The following is a 14,202-nucleotide window of genomic DNA, read 5'->3' on the forward strand; positions in this document are numbered from 1 at the left end:
TTTCAATCGTATTGAACCAATGTATCATTGTATGTTAGTTGATGAGTTGTGTTGCATCTCACTGTTTTTCGTTACTCTTGAAAGTTTTGCGTATTATCTACTATTGTTATTATTATTATTATTATTTATTTTCGTATTGCTGCTACTGTTTACGTTAGATGCTGCTCTCAGTTATTACGTTCCCCAAAGGACTTTGTTTTATTTTTCTAAACCAAATGCATAAAACACTGTATCGTGTACACACATTTTACCAAATACGAGAACGAATAACTAGAGCGCTCAAGATGCGATAAGGAAGTGAGAAAGCAAGGAAGATGTATTTATATTTGTAGCTCAACTCGCACAAACTTCACGTCTCACTGTACGTAACTAACACGATTAACCGCAGACAATACACCAGCTGGTAATATCTATATATATATATTTGAGCTAGAAATCTGATATCAGATTCAGACAGATACGTTTGTAATTGTCCTCCTGTGTCCGTCCTGCGGTGGATGAAGTTGTTTTCGAAATCGTTCACGTCACTTGCTGGTTATTTAATAATAGACTTTCGCATGAATTTTGTAAGTTGGGTGATTCGTTTTCCGTCTAATTGGAAAATGTTCTCAAACACTATATTTATGAGCTAATGTTATGACTTTTAACTATTTACATCCCCAATAAAATCTTTAACAATTAACTTTTTGCGATGTCGAAATTCATCACGGATATTCTGATTCCTGCCTGTCTGTCTGTCCGTCATTCTCTCGGTAGATCTCAAAGCTATCACTGCAGCATTACGCTTAAAAAAAACAAACATTCAAACCAGTGACGTTGTTGGCAAATGCTGGATTGTTACTCTGAGGACAGAAGGCGAAAATATTCACGATTGAGGTACGAAAGCCATTGTACCTCATATACTCTCGGGTCATTATAGGCCTTCTGATCTGAACTGAATGCTTTATCTTCACTCTTATGGTCTTGTTTTGCTCACAAACACACACACACACACACACAAAACTTCAGTTCAACATTTTCTGGTACTCTTTCAGTTTTTCTTTATTGTAATGATTCATTTTTTATTAGTTTTCACTCCTGCGTGTGTGAGTTTTGTCAACAGGTGTTTCCTGATTCCTAAACATGTTTCTATCAGACAGTAGACGTGCAAATTGTTAAACACCAAATGATTAGTAATGTACAGAGATGTAAACCAAGCTAGCATTATTGTGTGTATCTGTGTATGTGTGTGTGTGTGTTATGGGAGTGTACTCTTCCGTTAGTGTAAGATGGAAAATTCATTTATTTATGAGAATTGTCGTTTTTAAACGATCTTACTGATGCCCCAACCAAATACTCACTATGCAGTCACTCGAATCAAATCCCGGTCGCTTTTCCCTTGAACTTCCTGTATATACACGCAACTACTGGAGCCTGAGAGAATGGGAAGTCTGGTTGTCCTCAGCTAGTACAGAGAGAGAATTTATGATGAATAGCAGATATGTTTTCTTTGTTGTTTTCTTCAATGAACTGACATATATTTAAGGATTGTACTAGGGTGGGACGGGGCAGGGGTGTGTTTGGGGTTGGTAGATGAATAGTTTGTCCATTGCTGTAAGTATATCAGTTGCATGTTATGATCTCTGAAGTAACTGCCATTGATTTTTACACTTCGTTTCGGGTCAAAGGGAGGGGGGAAGGGAGACAAAACGTTTATCTTTATTTATGATTTTTACATATATATATAAATATAAATATATTTTCTGTACTTTTTTCCAAAATATTAAATTGCGTTCTTGGAAAAAGACACACTTTTGCCTTTTTATGTCTCCTGACTTTGTTTTGATCTGCATATGCATTATTGAATTTGTACTTTTTTTCATGCTGTTGATATTGTTTTGTTTTGTTTATTTTTTATCTGTGTTTGATCTGCTACTAGATGTTGTCTTTTTCCTGTTAGAAAACCAAAAGTTTATTTGTTTCAGTTTTGAAAACGATGACTATTTCGTTTGTTCTTAATGTTAATACACTTCAGGGTTAAGATCACACCAAATAAAACAAAGGAGACAAATCGCAAGCCATGTTGTTTCAAAGGTTGCGTCAAAGGTTTGTCTTTTTCTGTCGAAGCCAAGCAATCACTTTGCTTTATTATTATTATTTGTTATTATTATTTTTTTGTTTGTTTATTTAGTATTTTTCCCCAGAGCTGTTTATTTTTTGGCTGTTTTACTGTATGGTTAGAATGTGTCTTTATGTGGAAATCTCACTATTTTTATCCACTGGTGCATTAGAGGTTTTTCTTAAGTTATTATTTGACCTTATGAGTTTAGAAATGTTGTTGGTCATCACAAAAAAAAGTAGACATTTAAAATGCCAAAAACAGATTTAGACCTTCCATGTTTTCTGGTATATGGATGCATAGCAGACATTATAAAATATTGATATTGTGCTGAGACATTTTCGCTCTTTTTGGGTAAAAAAAAAATAAGATCTGACCTCAACAGCCAAGCTGGACTAATGTAGCTTGTCTTTGGTGAATATTGATCTTTAATTTATTGTTAATTGTTTTATATTAATTCTTTCTTTTTGGTACCATCTTAATCTTAGCCTGGAACAAAACTATCCCAACCTTTGTATTGAGACACAGCCATTACAGTTTTATTTATCATCATCATCACAATTTTCACCCACCTTTTGTTTTCTTTATAATTTCAAATGAAAGAAATGCCATTATATTGTGAATACCTCAGGATTTTTTTTTTTTTAATAAAAAACTTTTAAAAACCTAAAACAAAAAATACAAAAATGTTTTTGTGTTTTTATTCAAAGACTAAATGTAAGTATTATCATCATCTGTGATCACCAAGGTACTAAGATTGTTAAAATAGTGAAAGGAGCGCTGCAAATTCTCATCAGCAATGTAACGTCATTTAAAGGAGCATTTCACCCGCAGAAACATTAATCTTTATTGAAAGTGTGTCATATTTGTAGTCGAAATGTAACATACATTTAGAATTGGGTGCCTATTTGACAGAGAAAAGGGGTGTTTGTAGTCTCACTCCCTCAACAAAGATATTGCACTTCCTTCTTTCAATGATGCAAAATGATGATTTTTACATCATTGAAAGAAGGAAGTGCAGCACTAAAATCTGTATTTCTCCTGTCTCAGCGGCAACTAAGGAAATGATGCATGACCATTCAAAAACATGACTGGGGTTCTAACTATACAAAGATTAATGCAAATGGGTGAAGTGTCCATTTAATGTAATCTTTAAATTCCTTGTTGCACTTAAATGTTTGAATTATTAAGTTATTTAAACTTTTTTGGCTATTTAAAAGTTGCTATAAATTTTACAAATAAAGTTGAATTAACTTAAGCTCATTCAACTCATTTTTATTTATTTATATTAACTCCTCACTAGTCGAGATAATTAGTTTTTTTTTAAAGTGCAAAAAGTAATTGTTTTTACAGTGTTGGGACTTGATGATGTCCTATCCTGCACAGATTATAAGAGTGCCGCAGGGACGACATATTTTTGTAGGCCAACCGCGGGATTTAGCAGTACACTGGTTCCCTCATTAAAAAGCCCATTTATTTTTTCCCATAAACTTTTTGATTATCACAAAAAACATGCTCTGTGTTTAACAAACGTTTATGACACTTGCACGTTTTTTTTTTTAAGCACGATAATCTTCACAGATGAACGCAACTTTTGAAAACACATTTAGACTCCAAAATTCATAAAGGTTGTGTGAAGATAAACACTGCAATATTTAAAAAAAATTGATTTGATGGTGACTTCAATAAACACGTGAATTTAAAAAACATTTAAAAACCCTGTGTTTATTCATGTAGATTTTCACTAATAACATTATATATTTATTTATTTATATATATAAATATATATGTATAAATAAACATATATGTATAAATAAAACATATATATATATATATATGTATAAATAAACATATATATATATATATATATATTCATATATATATATTTATTCATATATATATATTATATATATATATATATTTATTTATTATATATATATAATATATTCATATATATATATATATATATATATTCATATATATATATTTATTCATATATATATATATATATATATATATTCATATATATATATATATATATATATATATATATATATATATATATATATTCATATTTATATATATATATATATATATATATATATATATATATATATATATTTATTTATTCATATATATATATATATATATATATATATATTCATATATATATATATATATATATATATATATATATATATATATATATTTATTCATATATATATATATATATATATATATATATATATATATATATATATATATATATATATATATATATATATATTTATTCATATATATATATATATATTTATTCATATATATTTATATATATATATATATATATATATTTATTCATTCATATATATATATATATTCATTCATATATATATATATATATATTCATTCATATATATATATATATATTCATTCATATATATATATATATATATATTCATATATATATATATATATATTCATATATATATATATATATATACACTAGTCAACATTTGAAGTGGATCAAAACCTTTCCTAAAAGTTGTCTTAAAACCAATACCCAATATCTGTTCTGGTCTTAGGATAACTTGGATGAAAGTTTTTGATCCACTTCAAATGTTGACTAGTATATATATATATATATATTCATATATATATATATATATATATATATATTCATATATATATATATATATATATATATATATATATATATATATATATATTCATATATATATATATATATATATATTCATATATATATATATATATTCATATATATATATATATATATATATATATATATATATATATATATATATATATATTCATATATATATATATATATATATTCATATATATATATATATATATATATATATATATATATATATATTCATATATATATATATATATTCATATATATATATATATATATATATTCATATATATATATATATATATATATATATTCATATATATATATATATATATTCATATATATATATATATATATATATATATATATATATATTCATATATATATATATATATATATATATATATATATTCATATATATATATATATATATATATATATTCATATATATATATATATATATATATATATATATATATATATATATTCATATATATATATATATATATATATATATATATTCATATATATATATATATATATATATATATATATTCATATATATATATATATATATATATATATATATATATATATATATATATATATATATATATATATATATATATATATATTCATATATATATATATATATATATTCATATATATATATATATATATATATATATATATATATATTCATATATTCATATATTCATATATATATATATATATATATATATATATTCATATATTCATATATTCATATATATATATATATATATATATATATATATATATATATATATTCATATATATATATATTCATATATATATATATTCATATATATATATATATATATATATATATATATATATATATATATATATATATATATATATATATATATATATATATATATATATATATTTATTCAAATACATATTTATATATCTCTATATATCTATATACAGTCTTGTTCAAAATAATAGCAGTACAATGTGACTAACCAGAATAATCAAGGTTTTTAGTATATTTTTTATTGCTACGTGGCAAACAAGTTACCAGTAGGTTCAGTAGATTCTCAGAAAACAAACAAGACCCAGCATTCATGATATGCACGCTCTTAAGGCTGTGCAATTGGGCAATTAGTTGAAAGGGGTGTGTTCAAAAAAATAGCAGTGTCTACCTTTGACTGTACAAACTCAAAACTATTTTGTACAAACATTTTTTTTTCTGGGATTTAGCAATCCTGTGAATCACTAAACTAATATTTAGTTGTATGACCACAGTTTTTTAAAACTGCTTGACATCTGTGTGGCATGGAGTCAACCAACTTGTGGCACCTCTCAGCTGTTATTCCACTCCATGATTCTTTAACAACATTCCACAATTCATTCACATTTCTTGGTTTTGCTTCAGAAACAGCATTTTTGATATCACCCCACAAGTTCTCAATTGGATTAAGGTCTGGAGATTGGACTGGCCACTCCATAACATTAATTTTATTGGTTTGGAACCAAGACTTTGCCCGTTTACTAGTGTGTTTTGGGTCATTGTCTTGTTGAAACAACCATTTCAAGGGCATGTCCTCTTCAGCATAGGGCAACATAACCTCTTCAAGTATTTTAACATATGCAAACTGATCCATGATCCCTGGTATGCGATAAATAGGCCCAACACCATAGTAGGAGAAACATGCCCATATCATGCTCCATGCTTCACTGTCTTCACTGTGTACTGTGGCTTGAATTCAGAGTTTGGGGGTCGTCTCACAAACTGCCTGTGGCCCTTGGACCCAAAAAGAACAATTTTACTCTCATCAGTCCACAAAATGTTCTTCCATTTCTCTTTAGGCCAGTTGATGTGTTCTTTGGCAAATTGTAACCTCTTCTGCACATGCCTTTTTTTAACAGAGGGACTTTGCGGGGGATTCTTGAAAATAGATTAGCTTCACACAGACGTCTTCTAACTGTCACAGTACTTACAGGTAACTCCAGACTGTCTTTGATAATCCTGGAGGTGATCATTGGCTGAGCCTTTGCCATTCTGGTTATTCTTCTATCCATTTTGATGGTTGTCTTCCGTTTTCTTCCACGTCTCTTTGGTTTTGCTCTCCATTTTAAGGCATTGGAGATCATTTTAGCTGAACAGCCTATCATTTTTTGCACCTCTTTATAGGTTTTCCCCTCTCCAATCAACTTTTTAATCAAAGTATGCTGTTCTTCTGAACAATGTCTTGAACGACCCATTTTCCTCAGCTTTCAAATGCATGTTCAACAAGTGTTGGCTTCATCCTTAAATAGGGGCCACCTGATTCACACCTGTTTCTTCACAAAATTGATGACCTCAGTTATTGAATGCCACACTGCTATTTTTTTGAACACACCCCTTTCAACGAATTGCCCAATTGCACAGCCTTAAGAGCGTGCATATCATGAATGCTGGGTCTCATTTGTTTTCTGAGAATCTACTGAACCTACTGGTAACTTGTTTGCCACGTAGCAATAAAAAAAATATACTAAAAACCTTGATTATTCTGGTTAGTCACATTGTACTGCTATTATTTTGAACAAGACTGTATATATATATATATATATATATAGATAATGTATGATTATTGTGTATATGTGGTAAAAGTTGTTCTTACGTTTTTGAATACATTTAAAATAAAATTTAGTATGAAAGTTTTTGTTGAATCATGATTTGTAAGTTAAAACGTCCGTACGCACATTTTACGAACAAATTTGTGCGTACTCATACTTAGTGAATGAGACCCAATGACTTCAATAGAAAAAAGAATATTATGAAAGTCAACGGGGCCTCTGATCGGTTTGGTTACAAATGTTCCTCAAAATATCTTCCTTTGTGTACATCAAATGTATACAGTTTATAAGAACATGATGATGACACAATTTCTGTCCCTTTAATTAAGTGAATGAATATGCATTATTCATATGCATGACATATGGATCTAAACATTTGAATCACTTGACTTTCTTGTTTTGAATTAAGTTTTTTTTTTTTTTTAATTTAAATGTTTCAAAAGTGAGTCAGCATGACATTAAATAGGATTTTATTATTCATTAGGGTTTTTTAATTCTGCATTTAATTCTCTTTCAAGATTCACATATGACTCCACTGATTCTCAGAATTAGATGGTAAACATTCAAAATTAATATTCATTAGTGCAAATCAAGCAAAATAAGAAACATCATTTCATCTTCTCTTCTGTGTAATAAACCATTTTGATCTCTATGTTTTTGTTAAAAAGCAGTTAAAAAAAAAACAGTGGTAAAACAAGTAAATTAAATACAATTTAAATTCTCATGAACATACAAAACAAGTTTCTGCATTCTGTGGCAAAGCAGAAGCGTCGAGGGATCTGGGAATCTCAGTGAGGTCTCAGGGGTTTTGTACACCGATTATGGATTATAGTATTTACCATTGGTGAACATCAGGGATGATGACTTTTGGCTATGGAATAAACAGCCTCTGCTTTATAACTGGACTCTATACAGAAAGGCTGTTTCCCTTTATAATACAAATCCAACCTGCATCTATATCATCTGTTCTGTTCCCCTTTATGCTCTTTAAATGTGCAATAACAACATAAGACATCTGCCTCGACTACCTGAAGCACATTTTAAGATTTTTGGCATTTATGGGAAATTTTAAAGAAAACTTGCATCCTGTTCATTCCCTACCTCCCATCTACCTCATCCTCATCTAACGTCTACTTCAATCACTTCCTGTCTACCTCACTCGCATCCATAACTGTCTATTTCGCTCACTTCCTGTCGACCTGTCACACCGACTACCTCATTATTACCTCACTCTGTTTCTGTCTATACATCTCTTCCTTACTAAACCTGGCTGTCTACATACATATGTTCCCGCAACTAAAATTAATTTTGTCTCAATTATTGATTTTAGCAATATGTGACATTTTAACGAATTATATTTTCTTTACGTTAAACCCTTTAATAATTCATTAATTAGTTAGTTTTTATTCCAAAAACTTTCTAAAACTTTATCCCTCTTCAAAACGAATTTTACAAATTGTTCCTAAAATCTTAAGTTAATCTTTTCCTGCTAACTTCAGGCTGTAGACAGTAGACACACACACACATGCACGCGCGCACACACACAGTGAAATTAAATTATAGACATATTGCTTAAAGTCCTACTAGTGTTGTATGGAAATATTCTTTTGTCATCCGAAATGTTTGTTGCCATAACATGCTGAAAAATTATCTCCCAGACTGTTTTCCACTTTTTGGGTCCACTGAATTCACGGTGGGTCCCCAGAGTCCCTTGCCTCTGTATAGTCTTAGAGCCCAAAAAATCCAACGGCAAAACAACATTAGTGGGAGTCAATGTTTTGGTGACGTAGTGAAGAAGAAGTCTGTAAAACAGTATCTTTGGTGACTTCCCAAATCAACTGAAATCAAGCTTTCACTTCTGCACCCTTCCAGGCCCTCACGTGTCTTGATTTAATGACCTTTGACCTCTACATTCCGTCCATTCAGCAATCTGAGGCTTCAGAAAAGACATTGGACCTCCTGGTGATGGTCTTCCTCTGACGCACTGTCTTGTCCTCATCCTACATCCAAATTATAGGGAAACATAATTAATACATAATTATACATTTTTTGGTTCAGAAAATGCGTTTAGTATATATTTGACCCTGCACTGCAAAAATTTATTTTCAAGAAAAAAAATCTAGTATTTTTGTCTTGTTTTCAGTAAAAATATCTAAAAATTCTTAAATTAAAATGCTTTTTCTTAATGAGCAAAATGACCCAAGAAAATAAGTCTAGTTAGTTAAAAAATATCAAATTTAAGTTTTTTTGTGTGCATAAAACAAGCAACAAATCTGCCAATGGGGTAAGCAAAAAAATCTTGAAAATTTTTCATAAACACTAAATTGAAGAAAAATTTGCTTATCCCATTGGCGGATTTTTTTTGCTTGTTTTATGCACAAAATCACTTCAATTTTATATTTTTGGTCTAAAAACTAGACTTATTTTCTAGAGTCGTTTTGCTCATCAAGAAAAAGCATCTTGATTTAAGAATTTTTATAAAGTTTTACTAAAAACAAGACAAAAATACTAAGAATTTTTTTTCTTGAAAATAATTTTTTGCAGTGTGTCTGTGAAATCCATCTAAAGTCTTGTAATCTATTTATGAGATTTGGATCCTCAAAGCTGATTTGATTTCAATGACTGACATGACCTTACGCAGTCAATATTAAAGACATCAAAGTTCTATCTTCACAGAATGTCCTTTACATTTATTTATCATAAGGGTCAAATGTATAGTAATTATAATTAGTGCTTGGATATCCCGACCGTCGTGAAAACCCCGTTTGGGCCCCATTCTCCTGGAGACTGGTCCTCTGGGTCTTCAGTCTCCTCTTCCTCCTCTTCTTCACACTCCTCTTCTCGCACCGTGTCCATCCCATCTTCCTCATACTCGGTTGCATAATCGGACTCTTCTGCTAGACACACAAAAAAAGTAAGGTCAAAGAAAAAGCTCTGAACAAAATCAAAGACTTGAAGTTCTTTAATAACTGACCATCGGCTCCTAAGTAGCTCTGCACGGGTTCAATCCTCGACACGATCTCAGCCAGATCAGTGAAATCTGCACTAGGACACTGAAACAAACGACAACAAAACACAATAATGTTTGCATTGAAATGTTATGGGTAATATAAGTACACAATATACAGGGAAGTACTCACATCACACTTCTTGCTGTCATTATAATCGGCTGATCTATGGTCCTTTAGCATGTTTTCAATGATGTCCCCACGAGCACATTCAGTAAACACAAGTTTACCATGCTGGTAACCCACATCCTGAGAGAGAAAATATGGTAAAAGATCATCTATTATTTATTATATAAGCTATATTGTTAGAAATCGCATTAAATATATCATCTGAATAGGACTATAAAGATCTTTAAAATGATCTCTGCCTCAAGATTTATTTGACAAATAAAATACAGAACATATATTCCCAAAAGTTCTCACATAGATTTCATCAAATTTCCCAAAGTCCATGGTCTTAAAGCGGTCGATGGGTGGGCGAATGTACTCGCAGTACGCGCTGTTTTTGACCACCTCCAGCTGTCGCACACAGGACACGTAGGCCAAACGCGACTGAATTTCAGCCATATCGGGCACCTAGGACAGAGGAAACCCCACGCTCATGTATGGTTTGAAAATCATGTCCTAGTATCTTTATCTGGGAATAATAAATGTTAATCAAGTGTAGCTCTCAAATGGGGTTTGATGAACTTTAAGGGGTCCATCATGGACCTTGCACACAAATCTAATTCACTTTTACAAAAAAAAAAAAAAAGGTCAAAATATGTACCCCGGTCAATGACGTGACGTTAATTATTTTGTGTCCGTATGGTTCAATTAAATGTAAAAGGGTTCAAATTTAAAAATAAATTTGCATACTTTCTCTTTTAAAGGACAAAGTCAAAAATGTCTGGTTTTATTTCATTTTGAAAGAATATTTGGGGGGTAATTTCAAAAATGTCAGTGTGGTGTAACCGGTCTGTGTCAATTGGTGTAACTAGTAATTTTTTTAATGAAAATATAAATATATTCATAAAAATTGTGGAATAAAATATAATAATCTAGTTTAGTGTAATATGAATTTTTTTAACATACATTTTTACATCATTTGTCAAAAATTATTTAGAAAACAGAGCTGTTTTCAGCTTATCTGGACAAATATTACAAAAACGCATTAAAATTTACATTCAAAAATAACAAATAAAATTATATTTTAAAATTATTTTTTATAATTACACTTACATGCATCAAGGTGGATAAAATATTTAATATTTCTCATACTTTGGCGCAATTGGCGGTTACACCATTTGACATTTTCAGGTCCATTTCATAAAAATGGTGCAAATGTCATTTTTTATTGCATAAAATTAACATAAATACACTATGTGCATTGAAATTAACCTGATGCATGCTTTTAAAACAAGTTTTTTAAAAGGATTTTTGAATTTCCATTTTTTTTCTGACCCAGTACTGGGATTGATCCTTTGAAAAAGTACACCTTTTGACCTAAGGACCTGATATTAGTATCTCAAAGGTACATATTGGTACCCAAGGTATACATACCTGTAGCTAATGATACATTTTTGGGCCTAAGGGTACTGCCACAGTGACAGAACAGGTAAATATATTGACCATACAGTGTTGATTAAAATAATCAATGAAAAGATTAAACTAAATAAAAATTCTGTCATCATTTACACTCTCAGAAATAAAGGTACAAAACTGTACCTTTTCTGTCACTGGGGCTGTACCCTTTCAAAAAGTACAGCTTTGCACCTAAGGATTTCATTTTAGTACCTCAGAAGTACATTCTGGGACCAAAGAGAGCTTATTAGTACCTCAAAAATACATATTAGTATCTCAAAGGTACATATTGGTACTAAATGTTTACATAATGGTCCATACAATGACCTTTTTAAAGGGTGCTGCCCCACTGACAGCTAGGGTACATATTTTGACTCTTTTCTAACAATGTAGGTACGGTAATCTACCAAAAAATTTTCTGTTTTGTATTCCTGTAAAGGTATTAGGGTACAGCCCCAGTGACAGAAAAGATACAATTTTGTACCTTTATTTCTAACAGTGTACTCACTCTCATAATTTCTTTTTTCTGATAAACACAAAGGAAGATATCTTGTGTTATGTTTGTAACCAAACCCCATTAATTTCCATAGTAGGAAAAAGAATACTATGGAAGTCGATGGGGCTTCTGATCGATTTGAATGATGACAGAATTTTCATTTTTGGGTGAACTATCTCTTAAATTGCAAAAAGTAATGAATAAAGTGCTACAAAAATACAAACTAGCATACTAATATCCCATAATACTCACCTTCACTTTCTCTGCCCACGGGTTAATTCGTTTCCACAGGAGCCACCAGCCAGAGAGGCAGTCGCCATAGTTACAGAGATCAGTCTCATCCTGACTGCCCACATCAATGGCGATGACTGTTTTTGCACCCATGTTTCGAGCAATGTCCGCTGCAGGATTGCCAATGCCCAAACACACACACACACATACACAAACATACACATACACAAAGACAGACATCCACAGGGTAGCAGGAACAATCAAAGCACTGTTAATATTTCATCTGAATTCTGTATGTGCCATTTTTAACAACACAAATAAAAACTAGCATGATTATTGAGTACACATGCAAAATTTGGTCTTTTTCACCCCAAAAATTAAAATCCCAAGTTGAAATGCAACACATGAACTTTAATCTTTCTGTCTGTCACTGTGTGTTGCATTGCAAACTTATAGACATTAGGACATTGCTGTTTGGTGATTTTTTTTGCAATGTAAAATGTATAAGCATGGATTAAATCAAACGTTTTTATAATAATACAATAAGAAGCTTTAAAATCCCACTTCAACACCAAATTGCACACCAGACAGCAATATCATTTATAATCTGATCAATGTTTCATTTTTTAAAGAGGACGATGTGGATTAGAGGTTATAAAACAGACCGTCTTCATCCACACCACCTGATCCCTGCAAAACTTTATCCATTTGTGTCTCTGTGCAAACTCATTTCATGTACCATTAAAATGTGCTGGATTTTTCCCAGATGCCCAATTGACTTTTCAACATTTTCAAATAGATACAAATTCAAATGGATAAAGTTAAACCACTCACTCTACCCTGAAAACTTAGAGCAACATTGCTCTACAAAACCTAAATTTAGCACTTATCCAGATTTTGTTTCGGGTCCCAGTGCCCTTCCTAAAGGGCGTACTTGCCTGGCAGATTGTTGATGTATCCTCCGTCCATGAGCAGATTTCCATCTTTGGGGTCGCAGAGGGGTGGCAGATACCCGGAAAGGGTCATGCTCGCCCTGACATAACGCCACAGAGAGCCTACCACACCAGGAGGGGGATAATAACCTCTTAATAACGTCTAGAAAACGTAGAAATAACGTCCCAGCAACGTACGGAAGTGATGCTAAAGTCACATTTTTAGTTAGCAGCGCACAGACCAGCAGGGAGAGACAGTGATGGTCACCCCAAGGACGATGTGCGTGATTTGGTTCGGCTCACCTCGAGTGAGGTAAATAGGAATGACTTATCTTTCATACAGCCCTTACTTCTCGGACAACTGTTTTTTTTTTTTTTTTTGAAGAAATTAGGAGGGCAATGTTTTACAGACGCTTCATGATTTCATTTTTGCAGACAGATTTGAGGAGACAGTGTGAAAGACAAGTCAAACTGAACGTTTTGGGCACTGCCAGCCTCTCCCAGCCTGCAGTGCGACCCTCGACCAGCAGGTGTCAGGAGAGGCACGGCAAGTGGCATGGGTTGGAAGGAGAGAGAGAAAATCGAGAGAGGCAGGTGCATTCAGCATC

The 14,202-nt window shown here is 31.2% G+C and overlaps 1 protein-coding gene across 6 annotated transcripts in view; it reads right to left on the bottom strand.

Moving 5' to 3' along the window:
- Positions 1-7,817: 7,817 nt before the first annotated feature.
- pnpla6 (patatin-like phospholipase domain containing 6) overlaps positions 7,818-14,202 on the bottom strand; it is a 41,961-nt gene continuing 35,576 nt past the window's right edge. For 4 of the 6 annotated variants that reach the window (XM_065295465.2, XM_065295468.1, XM_065295464.1 and 1 more), the window contains 7 exons: positions 13,601-13,717; positions 12,684-12,832; positions 10,796-10,948; positions 10,505-10,621; positions 10,339-10,417; positions 10,113-10,261; positions 7,818-9,364 (listed from right to left, as the gene is read on the bottom strand). In XM_065295465.2, the coding sequence (XP_065151537.1) occupies positions 9,287-9,364; positions 10,113-10,261; positions 10,339-10,417; positions 10,505-10,621; positions 10,796-10,948; positions 12,684-12,832; positions 13,601-13,717 (842 nt within the window). In that variant the 3' untranslated portion in view covers positions 7,818-9,286. The remainder of the gene's footprint in view (positions 9,365-10,112; positions 10,262-10,338; positions 10,418-10,504; positions 10,622-10,795; positions 10,949-12,683; positions 12,833-13,600; positions 13,718-14,202) is intronic. The other 2 variants (XM_065295467.1, XM_065295466.1) reach the window with 2 other exon arrangements.

The sequence above is a fragment of the Paramisgurnus dabryanus genome, chromosome 4 (assembly GCF_030506205.2).
Source record: "Paramisgurnus dabryanus chromosome 4, PD_genome_1.1, whole genome shotgun sequence".
Taxonomy (NCBI): domain Eukaryota; kingdom Metazoa; phylum Chordata; class Actinopteri; order Cypriniformes; family Cobitidae; genus Paramisgurnus; species Paramisgurnus dabryanus.